At 40.3% G+C, this 27,015-nt stretch overlaps 1 protein-coding gene across 6 annotated transcripts; it reads right to left on the reverse strand.

Moving 5' to 3' along the window:
- Positions 1–1,425: 1,425 nt before the first annotated feature.
- On the reverse strand, positions 1,426–27,004 carry atg13 (ATG13 autophagy related 13 homolog (S. cerevisiae)). Of its 6 annotated transcripts, none has more exons than XM_053616832.1 (18): positions 26,831–27,004; positions 24,713–24,793; positions 24,442–24,522; positions 24,237–24,356; positions 20,693–20,739; positions 20,429–20,569; positions 20,260–20,300; positions 20,038–20,134; positions 14,472–14,570; positions 14,116–14,209; positions 13,025–13,123; positions 7,877–7,972; positions 6,983–7,116; positions 6,654–6,768; positions 6,498–6,575; positions 4,249–4,362; positions 1,965–2,093; positions 1,426–1,769 (listed from the first exon to the last, which is right to left on the reverse strand). In XM_053616832.1, the coding sequence occupies exons 2-18, from the start codon at positions 24,782–24,784 to the stop codon at positions 1,692–1,694; spliced, it is 1,635 nt and encodes a 544-aa protein (XP_053472807.1). In that variant the 5' UTR covers positions 24,785–24,793; positions 26,831–27,004; the 3' UTR covers positions 1,426–1,691. The 6 variants fall into 6 exon arrangements, with proteins under 6 accessions (XP_053472807.1, XP_053472806.1, XP_053472810.1 ...); XM_053616831.1 differs by having other exon boundaries at positions 20,236–20,300; XM_053616835.1 differs by lacking the exon at positions 13,025–13,123 and having other exon boundaries at positions 26,831–27,003.
- Positions 27,005–27,015: the final 11 nt, after the last annotated feature.

The raw sequence follows: 27,015 nt of genomic DNA on the forward strand, positions 1-27,015 counted from the left end.
TATGTACTACAAAAACGGCATGTCTGAGAAATGCTCGGGAACCTTTTGAAATAAACCAGTTTATTGCACACATGTACATGCCAAGGAACAGAGCTCCAGGGGACAGAGAGAAAAGCTCTTAAAACACCAACTGTAACACGGTAACACTATACAAAGAGTAACGTGAGCAGTGCTGAACTAGACTACGCTGTCGGGTTTAGTAGAAGTTTTGAAATAGTATGATCACAGTGGATAAGGATTCTTGAATCAAGAATAAAATTTATACATGCATCAAGCAAATTCTTAAATATTAAAAATATCAGCAAGGAATTATTCAGGAGAACATCCATGTGGTCAATAACGTGTCGGGAGCAGAGAGCATAAATGCATGGCATTCCTTTGTGCTCTGAGCATACTAAAGTTTGGTAGATGAAGTGGAGGTAAATGAAAAACATTCCTCTTGAGATCTTTTCTCATTGTAATGTAGAGATGCATAAATACTTTTCTTTTACTTTTTCCAGACTAAGTACGAGTACATGTTTCTTTTAGTACTCAATACAACAACTACTTATTAATAAGCAATCAGGGACATCATGGGACTTTATTAGCTCTGTTTTTAAGATGTTTTCTTTACCAAGTTTCATGTATTGTAAGATGCTGTAGACCCTCCTCCTGAAATTTTCACAGATCACAGGTTGTAGCCCGCTTTATTTTGATTGCGAATCATGATATACTCCAAGATCGCTGTCATTTTGGATGATCAGTTCATTAACACAACATTCTATATGATGCAAGTCTAGTGTATCATGTGGTAATGAGTGTTTTATCAGATTATTTTTATGAGTACGAGTAAATGAGCACGGTATTGGGCTGTTCCCAGTATTGGTATAGATGCATCCCTAGTAGTTCTCTTCGCATAACTACTCAGAATTAAATACAAGGCTACTCTTCCAGCAAACGCTTCCTCTCCATTGGACAGGTCACAGGTCTGATGCTATTCATGAGTCTAACTGGATGTAGTTAAGCTATTTTTTTTTGTTGTTTTTGGCTTCTTCTTAAGCATGGTGTAAATGCTAGTAAAGGAAGGATTGTTGTGATTCAACCACTGAGATTAATGCAGATCATATCAGATGGGTGTGGGCTTCTAGCTCTTGGCAGTACTCTATAGAATTAAATAAGAAGTATGCACTATATACATTTATCACAATCATTTGGGCCTGCCAAGGTCCTTCCACACCAACCCCACCTTTCAAACACAACTCTGAAGTAATCCGACGAAAAAGGATCTACAATGTTCAGGGTCTGATCTTCCATGGGTTCTCCACTGAGACATTTTGGGTTTGTCAAGAAGCTAAATGGGTTTTTGATGGACAAAGAAAGAAAGAAAGAAAAAACTAAATCCCAATAGTGGACAACCCAGATGAACATGTTTTAAAAACTACTGGCTTTGTTTTTTTTTTTTACTATTAACTATTTACCTAAAACATCACAAAAGTCCAGGCTGGAATCATGAATCATGCTCAAGAATATCAGGAAGTGGATGCAAAGAAAAGAGCTTTAAATATTACAGCGGATGGCTTAAACGTAGGCAATAAACATCAGATGAGCAGGAAACCCCAAAGCAATCAGCCATATAATGTTTTGGCTGAAGGAAAGAAAAGAAAAAGAAAAAAAGAAAGACTTTCTTAAGAGTATTCTGATTCAGTTGCGATCTACTGTAGTGTGTCCACAAATGCATCGAACTCATCAATGTTCTTCTCGTAGATGGCCAGCTTCTCTGGCAGAGAGTCCTGCAGAATAAAACATACCATTATTGGATAAACTCTGTAGGACATTTAGGACATTACATTTAGGACACAAGTCCTTTATTAGCCATGCAAGGAAATGCACAGTTGATAAAGGACTCCTATTCAACACTATGGTAAGTATTCTGTGTTCACAATTACGCTGAGATGAGCTTTAATCAGTCCTAATGTCTTCCTCACCAAGTCTTCAGCCATAGACTGCGCACTGACATCGATGGAAAGGCTTGTGAGTTGGGGAGGATTCTGAAACTCTCGGTAAAAAGTGCCCAGGTCCATCGGGAGGAGGTCGTCCTTAGAGAACGCTGGTTTCTGCAAAGCAAACAAAACGACTTTTACTTATAAAAGTCAAAGATAAAACTATAATCAGTCCGTACAGGATTTCACGAGATGAGTTTTTTGTGATTGTTGCGGCCAAAAAATGCTGGATTTTGCTTTGGCTTTTTTCAAAATTTGTGATGCAACTTAGAATTTTGTGCTTTTTTGCAAAGGACTACTTGAATTAGTGAAACTGCAATCACACAGAATTGTTTTGCGCGGTCTTTCGCAGTGATGTTTGTTGGTAAATGAGAACTTTTCATTGTACTCATGTTCGACGCACATGAATTGAAGAGGGCATTGGCTGAATGCACGTTGTGATGACGTCACATGACCCAAATCTTCAAAAAATCTGCGGTAATTTTGAAAAATTGCAAGCTCCTCCAAATACTGCAGCGTTTGCTGGATTTTGATTTTCATTTCTGCGATCGCAAAGTTACGGAATCCTGTAGGGACTGTATAAAGTCCATATCTCACATTTGATTTCTAATTTCACTGCATCAGATTCTCTAGGGTGGATTGATTTGCTGAGAGTCCAACACAATACCAGTTCAGGACTGTTGAACTCATGGCTCTAAAATATTATAATACAACAGTTCCAGTCCAGTAATGTGACTGGAAAAGTGGCGTTCCAAGAGTGCTGATATGTACAAATCCCACCAGGATTTCGCCAGAAATTAGCGCCAAAAAAAAACAACAAAAATACAATTCAAGGAAATGCCACAATATTCGGAGGAGCAGAATTGGGCCAAGACAGGTCATGTGATGCATCACAATGCACATTCGGTCAAAGCCCTCTTCGATTCACATGCGTCGATCACGAGTACAGCTAAAAGGTCTCATTTACCAACAAACAACACTGTGAAGGACAATTTCATGCAAGTGCAGTTTCACCAATTCAAGTACTTTTCCGCAAAAAAAGAAAATAATTTTTTTTTTGTTTTTAAATAACCGCAGCAAAATCCAGCATTTTTGGCCGCAACAATCACAAGAAAACTCTCTGAAATCCTGTACGGACTGTATTTACTATTACAGCACTGGTACATTCCACTTGTTGAAGAATCACTCCACTTGTCCGTGTTCACTACATAAAATTCCACCTCTAGCAATAGTTCATTACACTGAAATGGTTACTCCACGTACTACACACAGTCAGTCTGTGTTTTATCATGGCAACATGCAACACTATCTACAGTTGTGCCCCAAAAAGCATACCCCTTGCAGAATCTGCTAAATCTTAATACTGTTAACAAAATAAGAGGGATCATAAAAATCCCATGTTGTTGTTTAATTACTGTTGTTGTTGTTCTTAATGTTGTTGTTCTGTCCTGAATAAGCTATTTCACACAATAGATGTTTACATATAGTCCACAAGACAAGATTATAGCTGAATTTATAAACATTACCCCGTTCAAAAGTTTACACACCCTTGATTCTTAATCCCGTGTGTCGTTACCTGGATGATCAGCGACTGTTTTTATGTTTTGTGAGAGTTGTTCATGAGTCCCTTGTTTGTCCTGAGCAGTTAAACTGCCCACTGTTCTTCAGAAAAATCCCCCAGGTCCTGCACATTCTTTACTTTTCCATCATATTCTGCATATTTGACACAACAGTGCCAACCGTTCCAACAGTGGCTATATGATGTTGAGATCCATCTTTTCACACTGAGGACAACCGAGGGACTCGTACACGACTATTACAAAAGGTGCAAACATTCACTGATGCTCAAGAAGGCAACAAGATACATTAAGAGCCCGGGGGTTGGGGGGGGGTGGTTTGAACTTTTGAGCAGGATGATCGGTGTCTTTGTACTTCCAATTGGTTTTTTTTTTTTTTTTTTTATAAAATCAATCAAATCAATAAATCATTTACCAATGCCTCCTGGACCAAACATCAACTTACCTTTGCATTAGCTCATGAAGGGTGTTCACAAAGTCTATATATTTTTTGAAGTATATTTAAAAATACAAGGGGACTTAAAGACTACATCTGGAGTAGTATCACCCTCGAGGAGAGACACCATGATTGTGTTTAGAATACAGTACAGGCTTTAAGTCTTTTTAAATCTAAATGTATTTCTACAAGACATACCTAAGTGTTAGTAATACATCTCATGTGTGGAGGGTTTTTTCTAAAGTGAGTTACTTACAAAATCAACCATGACAAAATCGTCTTGTGCTTGGCCTCCACTCTGGCTGGAGCTCTGTGAGTGAAGACTGTCTTGTAATGGAGAGGAGGGGGTGGGTGATGATGGCGGCTGTACCTGAACACACACACACACACACACACACACACACACACACACACACACACACACACACACACTAAATGCCTTTAACTCTCATGTTGTGTATTTAGCAACTGACCCATGCCAGCTATGAATGTTACAGCAAAAGGCCAAATCATTGTTATGCCTCAGCAACAAACTTCCTTCTGGATGGAGAACACGGATAGCGCTGCATTGATATAAGCAAGATACTGGAAAAAATACCTGAATGCTTTCTGTGATCTTGTGATTAAATATCAACATACCAAGTACCAAATATTGAGCGATTACATACTTCTAAATATTCACAGTTTGACTTGCCCAAAATGTCGTTATCATTGATATTAGCAAACTGGTATTCTACCAAATCTATTCCAATCCATGTTAAAGAAAAGATAACAATTTATTGATCCCAAAGGGAATACTCGATCACATTCACTTGTATCAATTAACAGGACCGTGGGTGTTAAAGTAGGTAATGAAAAATCAATGCTGAAGTTATTTAAATAGTACTCAGCGTCTTGTGTAGATGAACGCAGCGATTTTGGACGGTTAAGCTTGTTAAACAAAGCGTGTGCAAGCAACAGGCAGCAGAAGAAGCTCAAATGTGAGTAAAGCAAGATATGGACATGTCTTATTAGTTTAATGGAGATAGACTCAAATTTAACAGATCGGTTTTCTGTAAAATGGAACTGAAAGATCAGGTTGATAGAGGAGAGTCAACAAGATATCACACAAAGCTGGCAAAAACTCTATGAATTTAAACCTAATCAGCTGTGTACTGGAGTACAGTGCACACCACAGCCCCAAAGACAGGATGATTTCACTGTTATATCAACAATGTTTTCATTCAGTCTCTTATCACTACTTCAAACTTTAAAACTATGCTACGCTCGCTGCTGATGCGAGTTATCCACCCGGAAGTACCGCCAACCTGTGTATGTATATATAGTTGCAATCAAAATTATTCAACCCCTGTTGCAAATCAGGTTTATTGTCAAAAGTTACAGACTTTCAGCTGTTTGAAATGAACAAATCAAACAAAAGCAACTGAAATAGTTCAACACAGCAAATGCTTCAAGTGGTTTCCCCCAAATTCAACTGAAAATGCAACTTATAATGACTTCTCCAGTTTCAAAATTATACAACCCCTGAACAAAATCCCTCACAACAGCACACATATGCAAAACAGGTGTTGTCTCCAGCACAACTAATCAAGGGCTTCATTAGTTGCACCAGGTGTGCCTGAGCTGGAACACGTGAAATATCTGATCTGGCTAGGGCAAAAATACATGAAATACCTGGACGGGGCAAAAAAAAGGGAAGCTGTCGTGAAAAGCTGTATCGGAGAAAACGTCATGGACCTTCCAACAGGACAATGATCCCAAGCATACCTTAAATTCCACCAAGGCTTGATTGCAGAAGTCGTCCTGGAAGATTCTACAGGGCCATCACAGTCACATGACTTGAACCCTTCAGAAAATCTCTGGTGGGATTTGAAGAAGGCGGTTGCAGCACACGAACCCAAGAACATTACTGAACTGGAGGCCATTGCTCATGAGGAACGGGTTAAGATTCCTCAGGAACACTGCTAGAAGCTGGTGTCTGGCTCTGCATGTCATTTGCAACAGGTCATAACAGCAAAAAGGTGCTCTACTGGGTACTAAAGATGCTTACCGTGAAGAGGTTGTATAATTTTGAAACTGGAGAAGTCATTATAAGTTGCATTTTCAGTTGAATTTGGGGAAACCACTTGAAGCATTTGTTGTGTTGAACTATTTCAGTTGCTTTTGTTTGATTTGTTCATTTCAAACAGCTGAAAGTCTGTACATTTCTACAATAAACATGATTTGCAGTGGGGGCTGAATAATTTTTTTTGCAACTATAGAAACACTCTGATTTGGTTGAAAACACTGATCTTAAAGCATCAAAAACATCTTAGATTTGTCTTAAATAACAGTAATATAAACAAGAATAAGAGATGAGGCAGGATTATGCCATCTTTCCTGCTCCAGATGGAGAACTAATGCTTTGATGTTTAGTTTTAAATCAGTTAGAGGTGATGACCGACTGCTGATCACATGGCCAAGTCTGTGTGGGCATTCGTGCGTTTGTTCACATCGTGTTTGTACCATCGGGTCGTTCTCCTCCAGGTCATAACCTCTGGGAGCAAATGCAGCAAACGGCAGATCCAGACTGGCAGTGGTCACCTACACAAATCACAAAGTAGGCGGTTTACGCAATCTCCCTACGTGATTTCTGAATTATTTGTGCAGCTGTGTTCTCACCTGTGTGGTGGGTTTGTTGACGAAGGCTCCCACTTTCCTGGTGAAGGTTGTCTCGGGGGCATCTGAAGGGGACACACTCTTCCCTTCACTTCTCAACAACACATCTGTATCGCCGCTGCGCACACACACACACACACACACACACACACACACACACACACAAAACACACTGTGAAAATACCTATTCCAACAGCCATTACATTTGGCTGCATATTAAATTAAATAAACACAGTAAATTACTATATTACTTTATACAAATAAATATCTATTACAAAAAATATTTCAAAGAAAGGACTAGCTCAAAACAAAGTCAAGTAAAATGCCTTTACCTGCTGCTGGAGGGTGGAGGATGGGGCGTGTCTGCTGAGGGGCAGGACGGGACACGCCCATGGTCTGCCTGAGTGCCATGACTGGGCTGAACCAGCACCTGCGGGACTCCACCTTCTTTCCCCGGAACAGCAATCTGTAGAGATAATCTACAAGTGTCATACTCACTTTGGTTATACCTGAACACCAGATGTTCCACTCACAGGCCATCTGATATCTTTTGTACACTTTTCTGGCTACAACCTTCAGAATCTTTAAGGTCACAATCAGACCGATTCTTATAACTTTCATGCATCATACCAGTAGGGAAAAAACAAACTTTTGAACTCTGCAACACGATGACATTTTTGGAGTGCGATCTAGTCATTGGACTAATACAGGGGCACGGAATCCAGTCTTTACAACGCATAGAGCTTTGTTTGAATCAGTTAATAAGGAGTAAAAATTGTAGTCAAAATAAAAGTAAATGATTCGCCACATATGTTGAGAAAAAAGTACCAGACACTCCAGCAAGTAATAGTAGTCTGGCTGGCTTGAGGTTTCTGTCATCAACAATATCATGTGTTGTGGGATGTTTATCTCCCATCCATAACAAACAGATAGGGTTCAACTTCATAAGAGGTTTTAGCATGTGGATAATATTCTCCCATTTTCCCCACACTGTGAATTATCATTGTGCCATTATAAATGATGAAATTTAAAAACTAGTTATAAAGCAATTTTTGCTTCAGCTGATTTAAGTTTATTAAGCAAATAACCAGTCATACAAACACTAATGCAAGAATTTTACTGTGACTGTTCTAGTTGACTAAACTAGAACACTGTGTGAATAAACACTGTGTGACCTGCTTACGTGTGTAGGGGTGGGTATGCGTGTGTGTGTGCTACTGTGGTACCTGGTGTGGGTGGGCAGCAGCAGTGCAGTTAGTAGGATGGCACAAATCTACTGGCCCGAGGAGAGGAGTCTGATATGACAGACGAGAAGTGCAAAGCTGAATGAAAGCAAAAGCAAGGGAGAGAGAGTGAGAGAGAGCAAGAGAGAAAATGAGAGAGAGAGGGAGAGAGAGAAAGAGAGAAAGAAAGAGAGAGAGAAAGAGAGAAAGACAGAGAGAGAGAGAGAGCGAGAGAGCACGTGCGAGAGAGAGACACTACTTGTTTATTACTCGGTTAAACCTGAAAGCTCATTAATTAATTTACACTTTTAATATACTTAGTATTTGAAAATACAGCTAAATATTAAAAACATTATCAAAAAAAAAATAATTAAGACCATAAAAGTGGCAAAAATCCAATCTGTGCAAACAGAATAGTAACAGACTGATCTATTCTGGCCATTTGATTTTGTTTCATAATAGGAAATGGAAATCATATATTGAAATACTAAATAGTTTTAGATATTCAAACGAAATAAAACATAAAATTAAAGCTGCAAGCAAAGATGGATGGGCCCACTCACCCTGGTGCACATTGGGGCTGCTCTGCCAGGGGAACGCCACTCCATTTTTTTTTTTTTAAGCACTTATATGTTGTTAGGAGTCTATCACAATGTAAAACGTAATTTCCTGTTGCCAGTAGGTGGCGCTACGACTATAACTGAATATTGACATGTAAATGCACTCGGGCCGGGACTTTTATCAAACGTGAAGTTTGGAGCAGATTGGACATTGTACGTATGAGTTATAACAACTTCCTGTTTCATGGTGAAACATTGAACTTTGTGAGACCGCCACAGCCACGCCATGCAGCGAAAACTCAAAAGCTTAGCAATATAGCATCGCCAAGACCTTTAGAGGAGACTGACCGAATATGATCGGATGAAATCTCCAGGAGGAGTAAGAGGCCTGGAAATTGCAAAATCTGAGCAAAAATTTAAGAGAAAAATCTAAATGGCTGACTTCCTGTTGGGTTTAGGACATGGCTCTAAGAGACATTTTTGTACGTATTGGCATGTTACACGTGCCTACCTATTTTCGTATGTGTAGGTGAAACGTAGTGCCTTGCACATCGTTGAAATTTTGTAGGTGCCGCTATCAAGCCATTATGTCACACTAATTCCAAAAACTGTATCAGATGTCAATTTTTGCCACTTCTGACGCACATGCAAAGTTTTGTGAGTTTACGAATACGTTTAGGACCTCAAAAATGTGATTCATTTCAGAAAAGAATGCAGAAAAATAATAAACGAAGCAGATACAATAGGGTCCTCACACCATCGGTGCTCTGGCCCTAACAAATGCAACCTGAGTAAAACACACAATACAGTTTTTTTTTATTGAAGCAAAAAAAGTTGTCCAACACCTACCACCACTGTGAAAAACGAATTGCCCCCTTAAAATTTTAATCTGGTTGTGCCACCTTTAGCAGCAATAACTGCAAATCAAACGCTTCGATAACTGGAGGTCAGTCTTTCACTTACTTCTAGGACTCAGACTTACTCCTGTGCTTTGGATCACTGTCTTGCTGCATAATCCAGTTGCGCTTGCGTTTAAACTAATGGACTGAAGACCGGACATTCTCCTTTAGGATTTTCTGGTAGAGAGCAGAATTCATGTTTCCCTCAATTATTGCAAGTTTCCCAGACCCTGAAGCAGCAAAGCATCCCCACACCATCACACTTCCACCACCACGCTTGACTGTAGGTATGATGATCTTTTTGTAGAATTTGGTGTTTGGTTTAAACCAGATGTAACGGGACCTCTGTCTTCCAAACAGTTCCACTTTCCACTCATCAGTCCACACAACATTCTCCCAAAAGGTTTGAGGATCATCAAGATGTTTTGGCAAAATTCAGACGAGTCTTAATGTTCTTCTGGGTTAGCAGTGGTTTTCACCTCACCACTCTTCCATGGTTGCCAATTTTACCCAGTGACTTTCTGAGTCATGAACAGTGACCTTTATTGATGAGAGGCCTGTAGGTCCTTTGATGGTGTCCTTGGGTCTTTTGTGACTTCCTGGATGAGTCGTTGCTGTGCTCTTGGAGGAATTTTGGAAGGTCAGCCACTTCTGGGAAAGTTCACTACTGTGCGGACTTTTTCCATTTGGATACATCATCTCTCACTGTGGTTCTTTGAGTCCCAGAGCCTCTAAAATAGCTTTGTAACCCTTCCCAGACTGATGTATTTTAATCACCTTCATCCTCCTCATTTCTGGAATTTCTTTCCATTTTGGCACAGTGTGTTACTGGGTAAGATCGTTTAACCAACTTCATGCTGTTGAAAAAGTTCTATTTAAGTGTTGATTTGATTGAACAGGGTTTGCAGTAATCAGGCCTGGTTGCGTCTAGTCCAGCTGAACAACATTATAAATGCAGTTTAATAGATTTGGGGAATTAGTAACTATGGGGGCAAATACATTTTTACACAGGCCCAGTTGTTATTGGATAACTTTGTTGCTTCAATAAATAACATCATAATTTAAAACTATTGTGTGTTTACTCAGGTTGCCTTTGTTTTATGTTAGATTTTGTTTTCATTTCTGAAACAATTTAGTATGAAATATACACAAAAACAGAAGAAATCAGGATGACTCTCGACCTCTTTGCCCATACAAGTTACTCATGTGTCATCACTTTTACTCGTGTGTCTATAAGTAGGACCAAAATTGCATCACACTCAGTGTTACTCTGAGGTGTGATCAGGTGAGTCCAAGCCTATATACAAGTGACTATATTACTGCAGGTTTCACGCCATCCAATCAGGAGCCACAACTGATTCCACCTGCTTAATCAATTTATCTCCAAACGACTCATGAGTTGTGTGCCATGTGGCTTTTGTCGAGCTGGAATGAAAACGTGCAACCCTTTATAATTAAGATCAAACAAGTTTGGGATTGATGAATACTAACATTAATCTGAATCCAGAGAAACACCAGATCAGTTCGAGCATCCAGTAATTCATGTTCAACAGAAATTAACATCATGCTTCTTATTCCAAATGGAGTTCATGCCCCAGAGAGCCGAGTATCCCACTACTGTGATGGTCAGAATTTTGAGATTTGGCATAATAAAGGCACTGTTAGTTAAATATGACCTCAGGAAAACCAAACTGTATTAGACTAAATGAGTCACAATGTTTACGGATCCTCTTTTTAAGCAATTAAATCAATTTCCATGTCACATCCTTATTAAGAAGAGGTGCAAAATACTACGCTAGTTCACAATCTCCAGTGTTATACATCATACCAGGAACTGGATAACAAATTAATAAAGGATTTCCAATTTTCTAAAACAAAAAAAAAAAGAGAATGAAATCAGTCATTTTTCAGTTTCCATTTTCATACTATGAAACAAAATATCTGAATGAGCAGAATACACACACACACACACACACACACACACGGGAAGTGAGAGATCTGAAACACATGCAGAGTGAAGAGTAGAGAGAAGGTGCGAGAGGATAAACATTAGTGTTAGGTTATCAGGGCAAATAGGAGAGGGGGAAATTAACCACAAGGAGGTTTGAGAGTATTTTTGACTTGCACTTGTATTAAGATGTGAACAGTCTAACATGTCTGCCCGTACCTGGATACCTAATGTAGTGCGTAAATTAAGAGAAACTCCAGCTAATTTCATGGAATATATGATAAAAATAAGATCTTAAACTGCATTTAATAAAAAATAAATAAATAAAAATTTTAAAAAGGGGGCAGTGGCAGCTTGGCGGTTAAAGCTCTGGGTTACTGATCAGAAGGTCGGGGGTTCAAGTCCCAGCACTGCCAAGCTGCCACTGTTGGACCCTTAACCCTCTCTGCTCCAGGGGTGCTGTATCATGGCTGACCCTTTGCTCTGACCCCAACTTCCTAACATGCTGGGGTATGCGAAGAAAAGAATTTCACTGTGCGTATATGTGAAAAATAAAAACTCATTAAATCATCTTTAATTCAGATTTTCTGACTTTAAAACAGTAATATTCCGTTACATGCATTTTATTCAGCGCTTTGACACGAGTCATCACCTCTAAGCCCAACCCAGTATTATTCTTCAGCAATGAGTATCAACTAAAACTCCTTGCATCAGCTGAAGTCTGATCCCAACACAGATTAAGAAATGGAGCCATAATCTTCAATTATTTTGCAGGTAAAGCTTTTCAGTTCAAACTGACTGGGACACCATCAAAAAGTAAATCAATCATGCAAGTTGTCTGTATTGGAGCATCAGATTACTATAAACATGCATCAGCACTGCAAACGATCAAATAAAAAGTTTTTTAACTTGTAAAAATAAGCATAATGAGCGCCAAAAAGAAGCTTATTAAAGTTAAAATTGAATAAAAATGGCGCCGGTTGCACCTCTATAGGTGTAGCTTCTACTGGTGAATAAATATAATGGGGTTTCTGTCTGTAGGTGAGCCCCCTCTACACCAGGGCAGTCAGCGGGTTTGATATCAGACTATGCCCCCTGCTGGAGTTGCTCTTTAAGATATTACTTCAATGGATACTTATAGACAATTATAAGTGTGCAAGTAATTGAATATGAGACATAAAAATAAAAACCAAATCAAACTCTAAAAAGCTTGTCTCCCTTGAGTTCTGGGTCTCCTCCATTACGGCATAGTGGTTACTACATGTATCAAAGCACATGTAAAAAAAAAGAAGTGCACGCAATAACATCTGCTTATCTGTCCTGCAGTTTATCATCCCCCCCCACCCCCCAAGAAACTAGCCTGCAATATAGAACACGCTGAAGCTAATGGCAGCACTGCTCGAAACAAATCTGTGATAGACTGGAAAGAGAAAACAGACCACTGAGGTCTACTTTATCTGTGTAACGATCAGAGGATGTTAGCGCAGGCTTCTGTTTCTATGGGTGTGTAATTTTCAGTTTGTTATAGCTCAATAGTCAGTCGTGAATTTAAGCTTTCAGCTGCCATTTTTCACACTAAACTGGGATTCAATTAGAGGAAAGTGTTACAAGTGTTGGAAAATTAATTCACAGCTGCTTTTAATAATCGGTTAGTTTTGGAGGCGACATTTCTTGTTTATGTTAACCCTACACATTCTCACACACACACACACACACACACACACACACACGCTCATGGACTCACTTGCTGTGAGAAGCCCAGCCCCATCACGGGGAACTTCAGAGTGGCCATCAGAGCAGGTTTAGGAGTTTTACTATGTGCCTGACTTACTGTACACGGACACTACGCGCATACACACACACACACACACACACACACACACACACACACACACACACACACACACACACACACACACACAAAGGAAAAGAGGAGAAAGAGGGTGCAACAAGAGAAATGAAAACACGCCACACTAACAGGATGAGAAGAAAGAAAAACCCACTGAAGAAGAGATTAGGAGATGAAGATTGAATTTGTTCAAAGGTGAATTGGTGAAATTATATGAAATTAATTTTTTTTATCTACAGCCCCAACTCCAAAAAAAGTTGGGATGCTGTGTAAAATGTAAATACAAACAGATGCAATGATTTGTAAATCTCAAACATATCAAATGTTTAAACCAAATAAATGGACCATTTTAAGGAAAAACTGAAACTTTTTTCTTTTCTTTTTTTTTTTTATAAAGTGTTGTGACCATCAAATTCAAAATTACTTTTTTTTCCTTAAAATGTTACATTTCCTCAGTTTAAACATTTGATATGTTTTCTATGTTCTATTGTGAATGTCATATGAGTTTATGAGATTTGCAAATCATTGCATTTACATTTTACACAGTGTCCCAACTTTTTTGGAATTGGGGTTGTACAAGATGCACGGAGACACACTGAGAATGAGGGACAGAGACATGTTCAGTATTGGACAGTGTGACGTGAAACTGCCCTCAGAAGCCTTACAAACACTAATATTCAGAATTCGTGTAGCTTTGGTGGAAGTTACGTTTCAAACACTTCGAGTCGGATTAACAACTGAGTCTCCTTTTTCACTAATGCTGCCTTCTCGAAGTCGTCTCAAAATGTGACAGTGTGCCTTTTACCCAGTAAAGTATCCGCTTAAATTCACACACTCGCCTCCTGATAATTTCCCCAGAATTACCCGTTAAATTCTTACATAAACGTGCAGTTTTATTCCTGTGCGAATGTGAGAATATTCATCTGTGACGGTGTTGAATGAGGAGCTGAACACACTACAAGGAAATGTTTTATGTGTTTGACTACCTGAGAAGGTGGAGAAGTGGAAAAGGAGGTGGTGCACACTTCCTGTGAATCCTCCACTCCAGCGTAAACCCCTCCCTCTTCCTCACCTGGAGCTCTGAGAGAGTGAGAGAGTTGACTCGTTTGTATTTACACAAATTTGTGCATAAGAAAATCGTGAAAGAAAGCATGAAATGAAAGTCTAGATAAACAAAAACAAAAGATAATAAATGAAGTTTCTCCATGGTTATTGCTTTAACTATATGCTACATGTCAAACTAAGGTAACCACAGTAACCAAAAAAAAAAGAGTTTTGCACTGTGCAAACTAACACGTATCCGAGCCAGTCCTACAGAACTGTAATGTAAACAGACAAGCACCTGTAGTTGCAGGGGTGCATGAGGGCCGTGTTCCCAAGTGGACGTTCCACGAAGTGGTCTATGATGATCCCCATGATGGGGCCCGTCCTCTCAAACTGCCTGCGATCCCAACACAACTCAATTCAATTGATCGTCATTTGATCAGTTTACCATGAAGCAAAAATTCTTTGCCTCTAAGAACATCACAACACTGTTTGCATACACAGGACAAAACAGACAGCACTAAAAGGATAAATACTCAGTTTCTACTCATGAAAAGATTCCAAGTAGAAACCATTTAGACAACTAGAACTATTAACCATCCAGAGAACCCTTGGAGAATGTATTTTTTGAAGTAGAAGTGCATATGAGACAGTAACGACGTCTACACAGTGTACACTAAATACACAAACAGGATTAGAGTCACGAGCAGACATTATTGCGGTGAAAAGCTGAGACTCGTAACATCCGAGTAGTAACTTAAAGTAATACCGTAGCAGTTTTCATACTAATCTCCATGTACCAGGAGTACATTACATTACATTTACATTTACATTTATTCACTTAGCAGACGCTTTTATCCAAAGCGACTTACAAATGAGAAAGATACAAGCAAGTACCATGTATCATGTATCATGATACATGGTACACACACTCCTGATACATGGAGTACCATGTATCAGGAGTGTGTGTGTGTGTGTGTGGGGGGGGGGGGGGTTGTCAGCTTTTTTCAGAAAAAGTTTTTCAGCTGAAAAACTCATTCATCTTTTAATACCCGCTTTATTCTGGTCAGAGTGGAGCTGGATCTTGAGTCTATCCTGGGAACACTGGGCACAAGGCAGAACTACACGTTGGATGGGACGGCAGTCCATCGCAGGGACACACACATTCACACCTACGTGCAATTAAGAGTAGCAATCCACCTACATGCATGTTTTTTTTAAGTGGAAACCCAAATGGACTCCACAAAACTCCACACAGACAGTAACCGTCAGTAAGCTCAGGATTGAACCGGGGAACAACAAGCTGTGAGGCAGCTTTGATAATCACTATATGTGTGGGTTTGGTTTCATGAGGATATCACAAAAAACCTTTAGACACACTCATTCTTCATTTTTATTTTCCACATTTTAGAATAATAATAGTTATCAAAACTCTGGAGTAACACAACTCGAACTATGGGAATTATGTTGTGATAAAAAAAAGAATAAATAAATCTAAATAATTTAGTATTTTATCATCTTCAATGTTTCCTCCCCCAGTCCAAAGACATGCATGGTAGGCTGATTGGCGTGTCTAAAGTGTCTGTAGTGTATGAATGGGTGTGTGAATGTGTATGTGATTGTGCCCTGCGATGGATTGGCACCCTGTCCAGGGTGTACCCCGCCTTGTGCACGATGCTTCCTGGGATAGGCTCCAGGTTCCCCGCGACCCTGAAAAGAAGTAAGCGGTTGAAGATGGATGGATGGATGGATCATCTTCAAAGTAAACATTCTTTTTGCCTAGAATTTCCAGAAATGTATTCTTGGCATTTTCTCGACAGATTTCTTGAGGAATTTCCCTGAGATGATTTTTGAACAGTATTAAAGGAGTTCCCACCTACACTGGACTCTTACTGGCTGCTTTTCAGAATATTTCGCTCCGAGTCGTCCGTTTAAACAAATGTTAGTTGTAAATGAAATGTTATTTTCTAATGAAAGAAATGTATATGTTGGCACGATTGTATTTTTGTCTACAACACCGGTTTCAAACATTTAATCATACACCTTCAGATCAAAAGCTTTTTAAGATCATGAGAAACATTTCAGTCACGTGTCCACAAACTTTTGACTGGCAGTGTACCTGGAATTATATTTTTATTGTATTCCCCAGGGATAGTGTTGTCGCTTCACAGCTCCAGAGTCCCTGCTTCAACCCTGAGTTTAGTGTCTGTGCAGAGTTGTGTGTGGGTTTCCTCTGGGTTCTCTGGTTTCCTCCGGGTTCTCTGGTTTCCTCCCACCTCCCAAAAACATGCTGGTAGGTGCACTAGCTAAGATAAACTGCCAAAGGTGTGAATGAGTGTGTGAACGTGTGTGTGCGTGTTGTGGCCTGTGATGGACTGTTGTCACATTCAGTGTGTATTCCTGTCTCATGCCCAAACCCACCGCAATCCCGACCAGAATAAAGCGGTTACTAAAAAGGAATGAAAGAATAAATTAACTAATGTATTCAAGAGTTTTATGAAAGTTTGATAAGACTACAAGAGAACAGCTAGGGTAAGAAGTTTTTCCTTTGTTTCATCCTGACCTTATTAAAATGTAATGGTTGTATTCACGTTATAATGTTTCAGATGTTTACAGACAGACAGATTTTCATTACGTGTGTTTCGAATCAACAAGACTTACGTTATATTCCATTTTCAGTACCGGGGAACATACTGAAACTCTCAGCTTTTGCATATACACTACAGATGTCCTGGATAGAGATTAGACTTTAAAAAACAAACAAACAAAAAAACACGCAGGAGTTTTCCTTTAATTTTTGCGATTTTATGATTACGTATACCATGGCGCTGTTGAAGTCGTGAATCTTATTGGCCAGAAGGGGTAGAGCAGCTCTGACAGTATGTACGACTATAACATAAATGCAAGCTTTACATTAACGCGCTCATTCCAACACTTCTCTATAGTAACACCTCGTTCACAAGACCTTGCATGGTGGACACAACAACAATAAGACTAATAATAAACTGGAATTGAAGAAAACTATGTACAATCCTTGACACTTTCTGTAAGGAGAGGTTTATTTAACATTCACAGAAGGAGTCTCGGGTATCAGTCGTTTTAAGTAACATTTAAGTTTTCGACCATAGGAAACGCTTCACCAGACAGGACAGAGTATTTTTTTTTATTAAGTCTTAATTATAAAAGAGAGAAACATATTGTGAATGATTCCGTTTACATGGACAGCAATAATCTAATTATTGACCTTATTCTGAGTAAGACAATATTGTGAGTTGAGTTGAGTTTAGAATACTCCTTTCATGTTCCTGTTTTACATGTTATAGAACATAGATCGATTAACAGCACACGTCATTACGTCCCCACGCCACACCATCCAGCGTCCCTCCAGAATTTCACGCATCAACATACAGTTGGTCTTCGTTATGGCACCGTATACAGTTTTGAGTGTTTCATTTTTAATTTTACGAAAGCTTCAAGTGCGGTTAATTATTTGTCATGCTATACGTGCAAATAGACGACTGCTTGAAGCCGTGGGCTGCGTCCCAAACCGCGTACTTACCTACTATATACAGTATCTCACAAAAGTGAGTACACCCCTCACATTTTTGTAAATATTTGATTATATCTTTTCATGTGACAACACTGAAGAAATGACACTTTGCTACAATGTAAAGTAGTGAGTGTACAGCTTGTGTAACAGTGTAAATCTGCTGTCCCCTCAAAATAACTCAACACACAGCCATTGATGTCTAAACCGCTGGCAACAAAAGTGAGTACACCCCTAAGTGAAAATGCCCAAATTGGGCCCAATTAGACATTTTCCCTCCCCTGTATCATGTGACTTGTTAGTGTTACAAGGTCTCAGGTGGGAATGGGGAGCAGGTGTGTTAAATTTGGTCTCATCGCTCTCACACTCCCTCATAGTGGTCACTGGAAGTTCAACATGGCACCTCATGGCAAAGAACTCCCTGAGGATCTGAATAAAAGAATTGTTGCTCTACATAAAGATGGCCTAGGCTATAAGAAGATTGCCAAGACCCTGACACTGAGCTGCAGCACGGTGGCCAAGACCATACAGCGGTTTAACAGGACAGGTTCCACTCAGAACAGGCCTCGCCATGGTCGACCAAAGAAGTTGAGTGCACGTGCTCAGTGTCATATCCAGAGGTTGTCTTGGGGAAATAGACGTATGAGTGCTGCCAGCATTGCTGCAGAGGTTGAAGGGGTGGGGGGTCAGCCTGTCAGTGCTCAGACCATACGCCGCACACTGCATCAAATTGGTCTGCATGGCTGTCGTCCCAGAAGGAAGCCTCTTCTAAAGATGATGCACAAGAAAGCCCGCAGTTTGCTGAAGACAAGCAGACTAAGGACATGCATTACTGGAACCATGTCCTGTGGTCTGATGAGACCAAAATAAACTTATTTGGTTCAGATGGTGTCAAGCATGTGTGATGGCAACCAGGTGAGGAGTACAAAGACAAGTGTGTCTTGCCTACAGTCAAGCATGGTGGTGGGAGTGTCATGGTCTGGGGCTGCATGAGTGCTGCCGGCACTGGGGAGCTACAGTTCATTGAGGGAACCATGAATGTCAACATGTACTGTGACATACTGAAGCAGAGCATGATCAGTATGCATTATTCCAGCATGATAACGACCCCAAACACACCTCCAAGACGACCACTGCCTTGCTAAAGAAGCTGAGGATGAAGGTGATGGACTGGCCAAGCATGTCTCCAGACCTAAACCCTATTGAGCATCTGTGGGGCATCCTCAAACGGAAGGTGGAGGAGCACAAGGTCTCTAACATCCACCAGCTCCGTGATGTCGTCATGGGGGAGTGGAAGAGGACTCCAGTGGCAACCTGTGAAGCTCTGGTGAACTCCATGCCCAAGACGGTTAAGGCAGTGCTGGAAAATAATGGTGGCCATGCAAAATATTGACACTTTGGGCCCAATTTGGACATTTTCACTTAGGGGTGTACTCACGTTTGTTGACAGCAGTTTAGACATTAATGGCCGTGTGTTGAGTTATTTTGAGGGGACAGCAAATTTACAGTTATACAAGCTGTACACTCACTACTTTACATTGTAGCAAAGTGTCATTTCTTCAGTGTTGTCACATGAAAAGATATAATCAAATATTTACAAAAATGTAAGGGGTGCACTCACTTTTGTGACATACTGTAGTACATAGAAATACATGTCTTTCACCTACTATATAGCAGATAAGTACGCGGTTTCGGATGCAGCTCTCGTTTGCCATCAAACGGTTGAGCACTGCCGTGTGTGTACGTGTCCTGTCGCAAAATGCGGTGAAAACTCTCACACGATGTTAATAGTGTGATTAAGGTGTGTACATGTCTGTAATGCACGTCGAAAATGTGACTAAAACAGGAATACTCCACATTCTTAATTCGATTTGTGTTTACTTCGAGTGTGACTTTAATTGGATTAAGGTCATCAATAATCGCTGTTTACAAGCTAGATTCTTAATCAGAGTATCATCTTGATCGGGTTCATATCGGATTTTAACGTACTGAATGTTCCACAACATCGTCCAACTATAAAAGAGTCAAAAGTATGACATGTTTTTCATTTAAAAAATAAAAAGATAACTGTTGGCAAACTGCTGCGGTGCAAGAGGAACGAAACACTTGCTGTTATAAGAAAAGTAATGAACTTCGGGGTGGTATCAGTAACTCTGCATCACATTGCATCACACCATATATTCATTTTATAGCACATGCCATAACGTGTGTTTTATTCCTTCCTTATCTGAATTCTTTGTATGTTGTTTACATTTTGAAAGTGAATCTAGCTGTCTTTTGGATTATTTGTGTAGATTCAGACAGAGGCGGTGTGTACCTGGAGGACATGAGAGCCAGATTGGTGCGGTATGCACAGGAGAGTGTGAGGGTTCCTATGGGAGTACCTACAACTCCTACACGTACTGTCTGGAAACCTGTACAAAAAAGCGTAAAGAAGAGTAAGAGTAAGTGTGAGAGTGCGAGTGAGAGTAGGTGAGAGTCTGAACTCCAAATAATCCAGAATGTAATCACATACCTTGCAACGCTCTGAAAGTCTTACCTTCACCAAGTCCTGTTAACTGTACATCACCAAAATATATCCTGCCAATGAAAGGCAATAATTAAAGGACCGGATCAATGCTGAGTCATCAACTGTAAATAAATCAAGCTTAAAGAAGCGTATAAAAGGAATCACGTGTGGATGGTGGATGCGTGTATACGTGTTATACCTATACAGGATGACATAATCGTGGCCTTGTTTGCGTGACAGTTTGTAGGCAGGAGTAACTCTCGTGATGGCCAGGAGAGATTTGAGAAGCAGGGACAGACGCGTATAAACCGTGTAGGAGACTTTAATGTCCTTTTCACACCTGAAATAATCAAATGTGAATTCTTTCACAGTCGGCACTCAGTACAGTTACTGAAGAGTATAACGTGAACTATAAAGTCAGGTGGTATACAGCTGTATACGTGATCAGTGGAAAATGACTCACTTCTCGTTCATCTCCAAGCACCATGTTTCCAGCTCCATTGAATCCCCCTGCACAGAGGACAATTACGTCATACTGCGAAACAGTTCTCACATTCCCTTTGTAGGAATGCCACCCTGCTCGTGAAAGAAAACTCTTTCTATTTCAGACTGCTCAAACGTCAGTGTCCTGAAAAGGGAAAGTAACAGCCGCACCGAAACCTTGTTTCTGTGTTGTTATAAAACAAAGCTCCTGTATATTAAACCTCTGACTCACACCTCAGCACAGGGCTTTCCGGAGAAAATGAGAGGAATCATTAATCACAAAGCACCTAAAGTGATTTTAATCAGAACTACAGCATAGGAATTGGCTGTAGAAAAATGATTTGTGTGACTGATATGAAAGATCCAAGTCAGGTGCCGGAATAAAAGGACAAATATCACGTCACTGGAGCTGCTAACTTAACTAACGCAAGTTCCAGTAGAAGTGCAAAGCTTCAGTGTGTTATGATAGGATTATAAACTGATTATGCATTACTTTTTTTTTTTTTAACAGCTTTTAGAACAGATTATCTTTTTCTTCCATCGCGGGAAAAAAATAACACGCCTAATGTGTATATAATGGGGCTGTGAGAATTTTATATTCTGAATACTGTTCAAACTTTTATCAGGTGCATGTATTCAAAGGCAAACAAATCTCCACTCAAATGTTTAAGAGCTGTTACTTTCCTAACTTTCATCAAAAAGTTATAATTTTTTTACTGATGCTTTTATCATTTATGGAATACGTTTTCACAGATTTGTGGATTATATTACAGCGCCTTCCACTAATATTGGCACCCTTGGTAAATATGAGCAAATGTGAATCATTGTCTATTGTTGAACCTTTTGATCTTTTGCTAAAAAAAATTCACAAAAATAATCTGCTCTTATGGATATCAAACAATTGCAAACAAAACACAGGTTTATCAAAAAAAAAATTTTTTTATTATTGACACCCGTATGAATTCATATGAGAAAAATATACTTACCATTACCAAGTATATTACCATTGATATTTTCCTTTTTTTTTTTTAGTACACCTTCATGACTAGGAACAGGAAATTGTTCAACCATGACTTCCTGTTTCACAAGGAAATAAATATGAGGCAACACAAAGGCCAAATTCCCTTAGTCATTCACAACAATGTGTAATTGGAATATAGCTGTGATGTGTGGCAAAAGATTATTCACAAAATGGGAAGTGGCTATAAGAAAATAGCACAAGCATTGAAAATGCCCATTTCCACCATCAGGGCAATAATTAAGAAGTTCCAGTCAACTGGAAATGTTATGAATCAACCTGGAATTGGACGCGTGTCTATATCGTCTCAACGCACTGTGAAGAGGATGGCTCGAGTAGCCAAATAATCTCCAAGGATCACAGCTGGAGAATTGCAGAAGTTAGTTGTGTCTTGGGGTCAGAAAGTCTCCAAAACTACAATCCGAAGTCACCTACATCACCACAAGTTGTTTGGAAGGGTTTCAAGAAAAAAGCCTCTACTCTCATCCAAAAACAAACTGCATCTTCAGTTTGCCAGACACTACTGGAGATTTTTGGCAGTAAACACCAGAGGTGGTTTTGGCGTACACACAGAGAGGTAGCCATATGGAAAAGTACCTCATGGCCACGGTTAAATATGGTGGTGGCTCTTTAATGTTATGGGGCTGTTTTTCTGCCAGAGGACCTGGACATTTTGTTAGCTACGTGGCATCATGGACTCTATCAAATATCAACAGATATTACATAAAAAGCTGACTGCCGCCGCCAGAAAGCTTCAAATGGGCCGTGGTTGGATCTTCCAGCAGGACAATGATCCAAAACATACAGCAGAATCAACACAAAAATGGTTTACTGACCACAAAATCAAGGTCCTGCCATGACCATCCCAGTCCCCTGACCTGAAACCCATAGAAAACCTGTGGAGTGAACTGAAGAGGAGAGTCCACCAGCGTGGACCTCGAAATATGAAGGATCTGGAGAGATTCTGTATGGAGGAACGGTCTCAGATCCCTTGCCATGTATTCTCCAACCTCATCAGGTATTATAGGAGAAGACTCAGAGCTGTTATCTTGACAAAGGGAGGTAGCACAAAGTATTGACTAAAAAGGTGCAAATAATTATCGGACCCTTTAATATTTAACAATTTTTTTTTTTTTGATAAAACTGTGTTTTGTTTGCTCTCATGGATATCAAACAATTGCAGAGTATTTTTGTGAATTTCTTTTAAACAAAATATCAAAAGGTTAAACAATAAAGACATGTTTTCACAGCCTTCTTTGCTCATATTTACCAAGGGTGCCAATATTAGTGGAGGGCACTGTAGACAAAATCGAGTTTTAATTTATCTTGGGATTAGTCATCAAGTCTTCATCCTGATTTCGGATCACATAAGAAGGATCGATTCACTGATTCCTGGCATTGAAGACAGAGTCAAACCCAAAGCTTTGGAGTCGATTCCACACCAAAAATGATTCACCACGATTTACCATTTTTTCCCCCAAATTTTTCTGGTTTTTAAACAAATCAGGGCTTGAAATGCAAATAAGACTTGTATGCAAAGTAAGTGCGCAAAACCAGTAAGTAAGGGAATTCTGTCACCTTGTGTGAGTTCAGGTGTCTCATTTGGATGACACAAGCACTAGATAACACTCGCATGCTGTGACATATTATCAGGTAGATGTCAGTAATATATTGCAGTTAGAGACGTATTATTTAATTAAGTCAAGTTCAGAGTTCTGTATTAGTCGACTAAAATGCTGCAAAATAAAAAAATTTTTAAAAAATTATAAAAAAAAGACTTAAATAAAACCTTTGCTGTTTTTTACGATATTTTAAAAAGAATTCAATTCCTCGGTTAATAAAAAAATTATAATAATAAAAAAATTAATAATGATTATCTGTTTTAAAATAATTGTTAATAATTGTAGCCCTACTATCTGCACTAAAATTACATTATCAGTCACGCTTTTGAACAGAGAGACGAGAAAAGGTACGGACCAATGACCTAAAGGCAAAAGTAGAACATTCTGGACCGATCAGTTCAGTTTTCCACTTTAAACATCAAACGAACGCTTGCTGAAAAGCAAAATAAAGAAAAAAACTTGACTTTCAAGTCACATTAAACCTGAACATAACATTACCTCAAGCTCTTGACCTGTATCTGCAGGATTTGACGCATTGTGCTGCTGCTACATGATTGACTGATTAGATATCGGCATGAATATGTAGGTGTACTGGTATTCCTAATAAAGAGGTACATCCTGAAAAACAGTGTATTATGCTGTGGCTGGCAAATGAACACAAAAGTGAACGTTACAGCATGAGGACAGCTGAACGACAAACTCTCTCTGGCTCCTTATTATATCTTATTGTCTGTGTTAAGATTCACGCCATCAAAAAGGTCAGAGCAGAATTCCCACATCATATCTGTTTCTTCTCCAGCATGCTTTAGAGGACAGGAAGAATCACCATCTCTGACTTCATAGCTGGAGAACACAGCATCATGTTCTTTTACAGGCACATTTACCTCTGATGTTTTCAGGGAAATTTCCACACACATGGAGCGCCCGACACTGGGCAGCTGCCCAGCCAGAGCTTTCTTAGCTTCATGGGTCACCTCTGGAATGTCTTTAATTGCCAGGGTGAACTAAATTGAGTGAAGAAAACACACACATCAGATGCAGGGCAAACGTTTCTATCCACAACAATGTCAGAAAGGGTGCAGGGTTTACCCAGTCTGAGCCTGTGGGGGAAGAGGAGGAGCGAGTGCAGATCTTCTCGCCCAGACGAGCCTGCACTATCACCTGCACTGTCTATTTACACACACACACACACACACACACACACACAAACACACACAAACACACACAAACACACACAAACACACACACACACAAACACACACACACACTTCATCACAACTTTTCTTGACAGTAATGTAATTTTTGGTATGGTATAGATTAGGCACAGCATGGTTAGGAAGTAAACAATGGTAATAAAGACCTTCAAGACGAAAAATTTGATGAATTTGTCCAAGTCTTTCCTGTCCTGTGGGCTCAGATCGCTGTCCATCATGACCCGAGCCTGAAAGACAAACGGGTAACAGAATGACTGTAGTCGTTTGTTTTACCATGTGTATGAACATTGCTTTGTTATTTAGTGCTCAGGCAATGCTGGATCTGCTGTAGCTACCATGCCAATAATAAAACGAACTGACTTGAACAGAGACGATTTGGCTGATCTGTCTAGACCACAGGTTCTGAAAAGGTTCCTGGTCCTTGAGTACCCCCTGTCCTGCACATTTTAGTGTTTTCCCTGCTCTAACACACCCAGGTCAACTCAGAAAGCGGTGAATTAGCTGAATAATTGGATGATGTGCGTTACAGCAGCTCCAGAGTCCCAGTTTGATCCTGAGCTCGGGTTATTGTCCGTGCAATACAGGGAGTATGAGAGTGGGGGAGTGAGAGAGTGGAGGAGTGAGAGGGGGATTGGGGGAGTGAGAGTGAGTGGGGGAGTGAATGAGAAAGAGAGTGAGTGAGTGAATGAGAGAGAGAGAGTGAATGAGAGGGGGAGTGAGAGAGAATGAGAGGGGGAGTGAGTGAGTGAGAGAGTGAGTGAGAGGGGGAGTGAGTGAATGAGAGAGAGAGTGACTGTGTGAATGAGAGGGGGAGTGAGCGTGAGTGGGGGAGTGAATGAGAGGGGGAGTGAGTGAAAGAGTGAGAAAGTGAGTGAATGAGAGAGAGAGAGTGAGTGAGTGAATGAGAGAGAGAGAGAGAGAGTGACTGAGAGGGGGAGTGGGGGAGTGAGAGAGTGAGTGAGAGAATGAGAGGGGGAGAGGGGGATTGGGGGAGTGAGAGTGAGTGGGGGAGTGAGTGAAAGAGAGTGAGTGAGTGAATGAGAGAGTGAGTGAGTGAATGAGAGAGTGAGTGAGTGAATGAGAGAGTGAGTGAGTGAATGAGAGAGTGAGTGAGTGAATGAGAGAGAGAGTGAGTGAATGAGAGAGAGAGAGAGTGAGTGAATGAGAGAGAGAGAGTGAATGAGTGAATGAGAGAGAGAGAGTGAATGAGAGAGAGAGAGAGTGAGTGAATGAGAGAGAGAGAGAGTGAGTGAATGAGAGAGAGAGAGAGTGAGTGAATGAGAGAGAGAGAGAGAGAGTGGGAGTGGGGGAGTGAGTGAGAGTGAGTGAGAGGGGGAGTGAGTGAAAGAGAGAGAGTGAGAGAGTGAGTGAATGAGAGGGGGAGTGAGAGAGTGGGGGAGTGAGAGAGTGGGGGAGTGAGAGGGGGAGTGGGGGAGTGAGAGGGGGATTGGGGGAGTGAATGAGAGAGAGAGAGTGAAAGAGGGGGAGTGAGTGAATGAGAGAGTGAGTGAATGAGAGGGGTAGTGTGAGAGGGATTGGGGGAGTGAGCGTGAGTGGGGGAGTGAATGAGAGAGAGAGAGAGAGTGAATGAGAGGGGGAGTGGGGGAGTGAGTGAAAGCGAGTGAGAAAGTGAGTGAATGAGAGGGGGAGTGGGGGAGTGAGGGAGTGAGTGAGTGAGAGAGAGAAAGAGAGTGAGTGAGTGAAAGAGTGAGAGAAAGAGTGAGTGAAAGAGTGAGTGAAAGAGTGAGAGGGGGAGTGAGAGAGTAAGTGAGTGAGTGAGTGAGTGAAAGAGTGACAGAGAGTGAGTGGGGGAGTGAAAGAGTGAGTGAGTGAGTGAGTGAGTGAAAGAGTGAGAGTACGTACAGGGGGTTACTCTAGGACCAGTCAGCTGTTATGTAAACAAATGGTCTGCAGTTTTGATTCCACAGAGTATAATTGATGCTCATCACGACTTTTTTGGATGGCGTTTGTCCTCATAAAGAACATTCCCTGGCTCCACCCCAGACTGCCCACAGTGTACTGTACAACAGCCATCAATAACACACAGCATGTCAGTAATGGGATATCCATCATTACAGGGCTCCTGATCTGTCAGGGCACTAGAAACACATTTGAGTTACATTCCATATCAACTAATGTCTTCTTCTCTGATCCCAACAGGAACCGTGCACACAAACACAACCAATCTGAACGAATAAACTCAACATCACTGCTAACGCTGTCCTGCTAATGCTAGCTAACAAACACCACACACGCATACTTACTGTTCATCACAGATTTCACATCCGCTGCTTAATCCTCAGATCTGTTGCAAATCTCACATCAAAAACCGCGGACATATATCAAATGTTCAAATACTATCTGAAGGAATGTCACTGTAAAGGATCGAGTCATGTCATCACAACGCTACAGCATGCTAAGGCTCCCATTTTTGTTTATATTGTTGTGC

This window comes from Ictalurus furcatus, chromosome 27 (assembly GCF_023375685.1).
Source record: "Ictalurus furcatus strain D&B chromosome 27, Billie_1.0, whole genome shotgun sequence".
NCBI lineage: Eukaryota > Metazoa > Chordata > Actinopteri > Siluriformes > Ictaluridae > Ictalurus > Ictalurus furcatus.

Excerpts from the sequence above, each read along its gene's own strand:
- atg13 (XM_053616831.1), bottom strand. The coding sequence starts at position 24,784 with ATGATGGACAGCGATCTGAGCCCACAGGACAGGAAAGACTTGGACAAA. Across the intron at positions 14,571-20,037 it reads CTGGCTCTCATGTCCTCCAG|GCAGTTTGAGAGGACGGGCC; the intron begins GTACACACCGCC and ends TTGGGATCGCAG. Across the intron at positions 13,124-14,115 it reads CCACTTCTCCACCTTCTCAG|TGTCCGTGTACAGTAAGTCA; the intron begins GTAGTCAAACAC and ends GTATGCGCGTAG.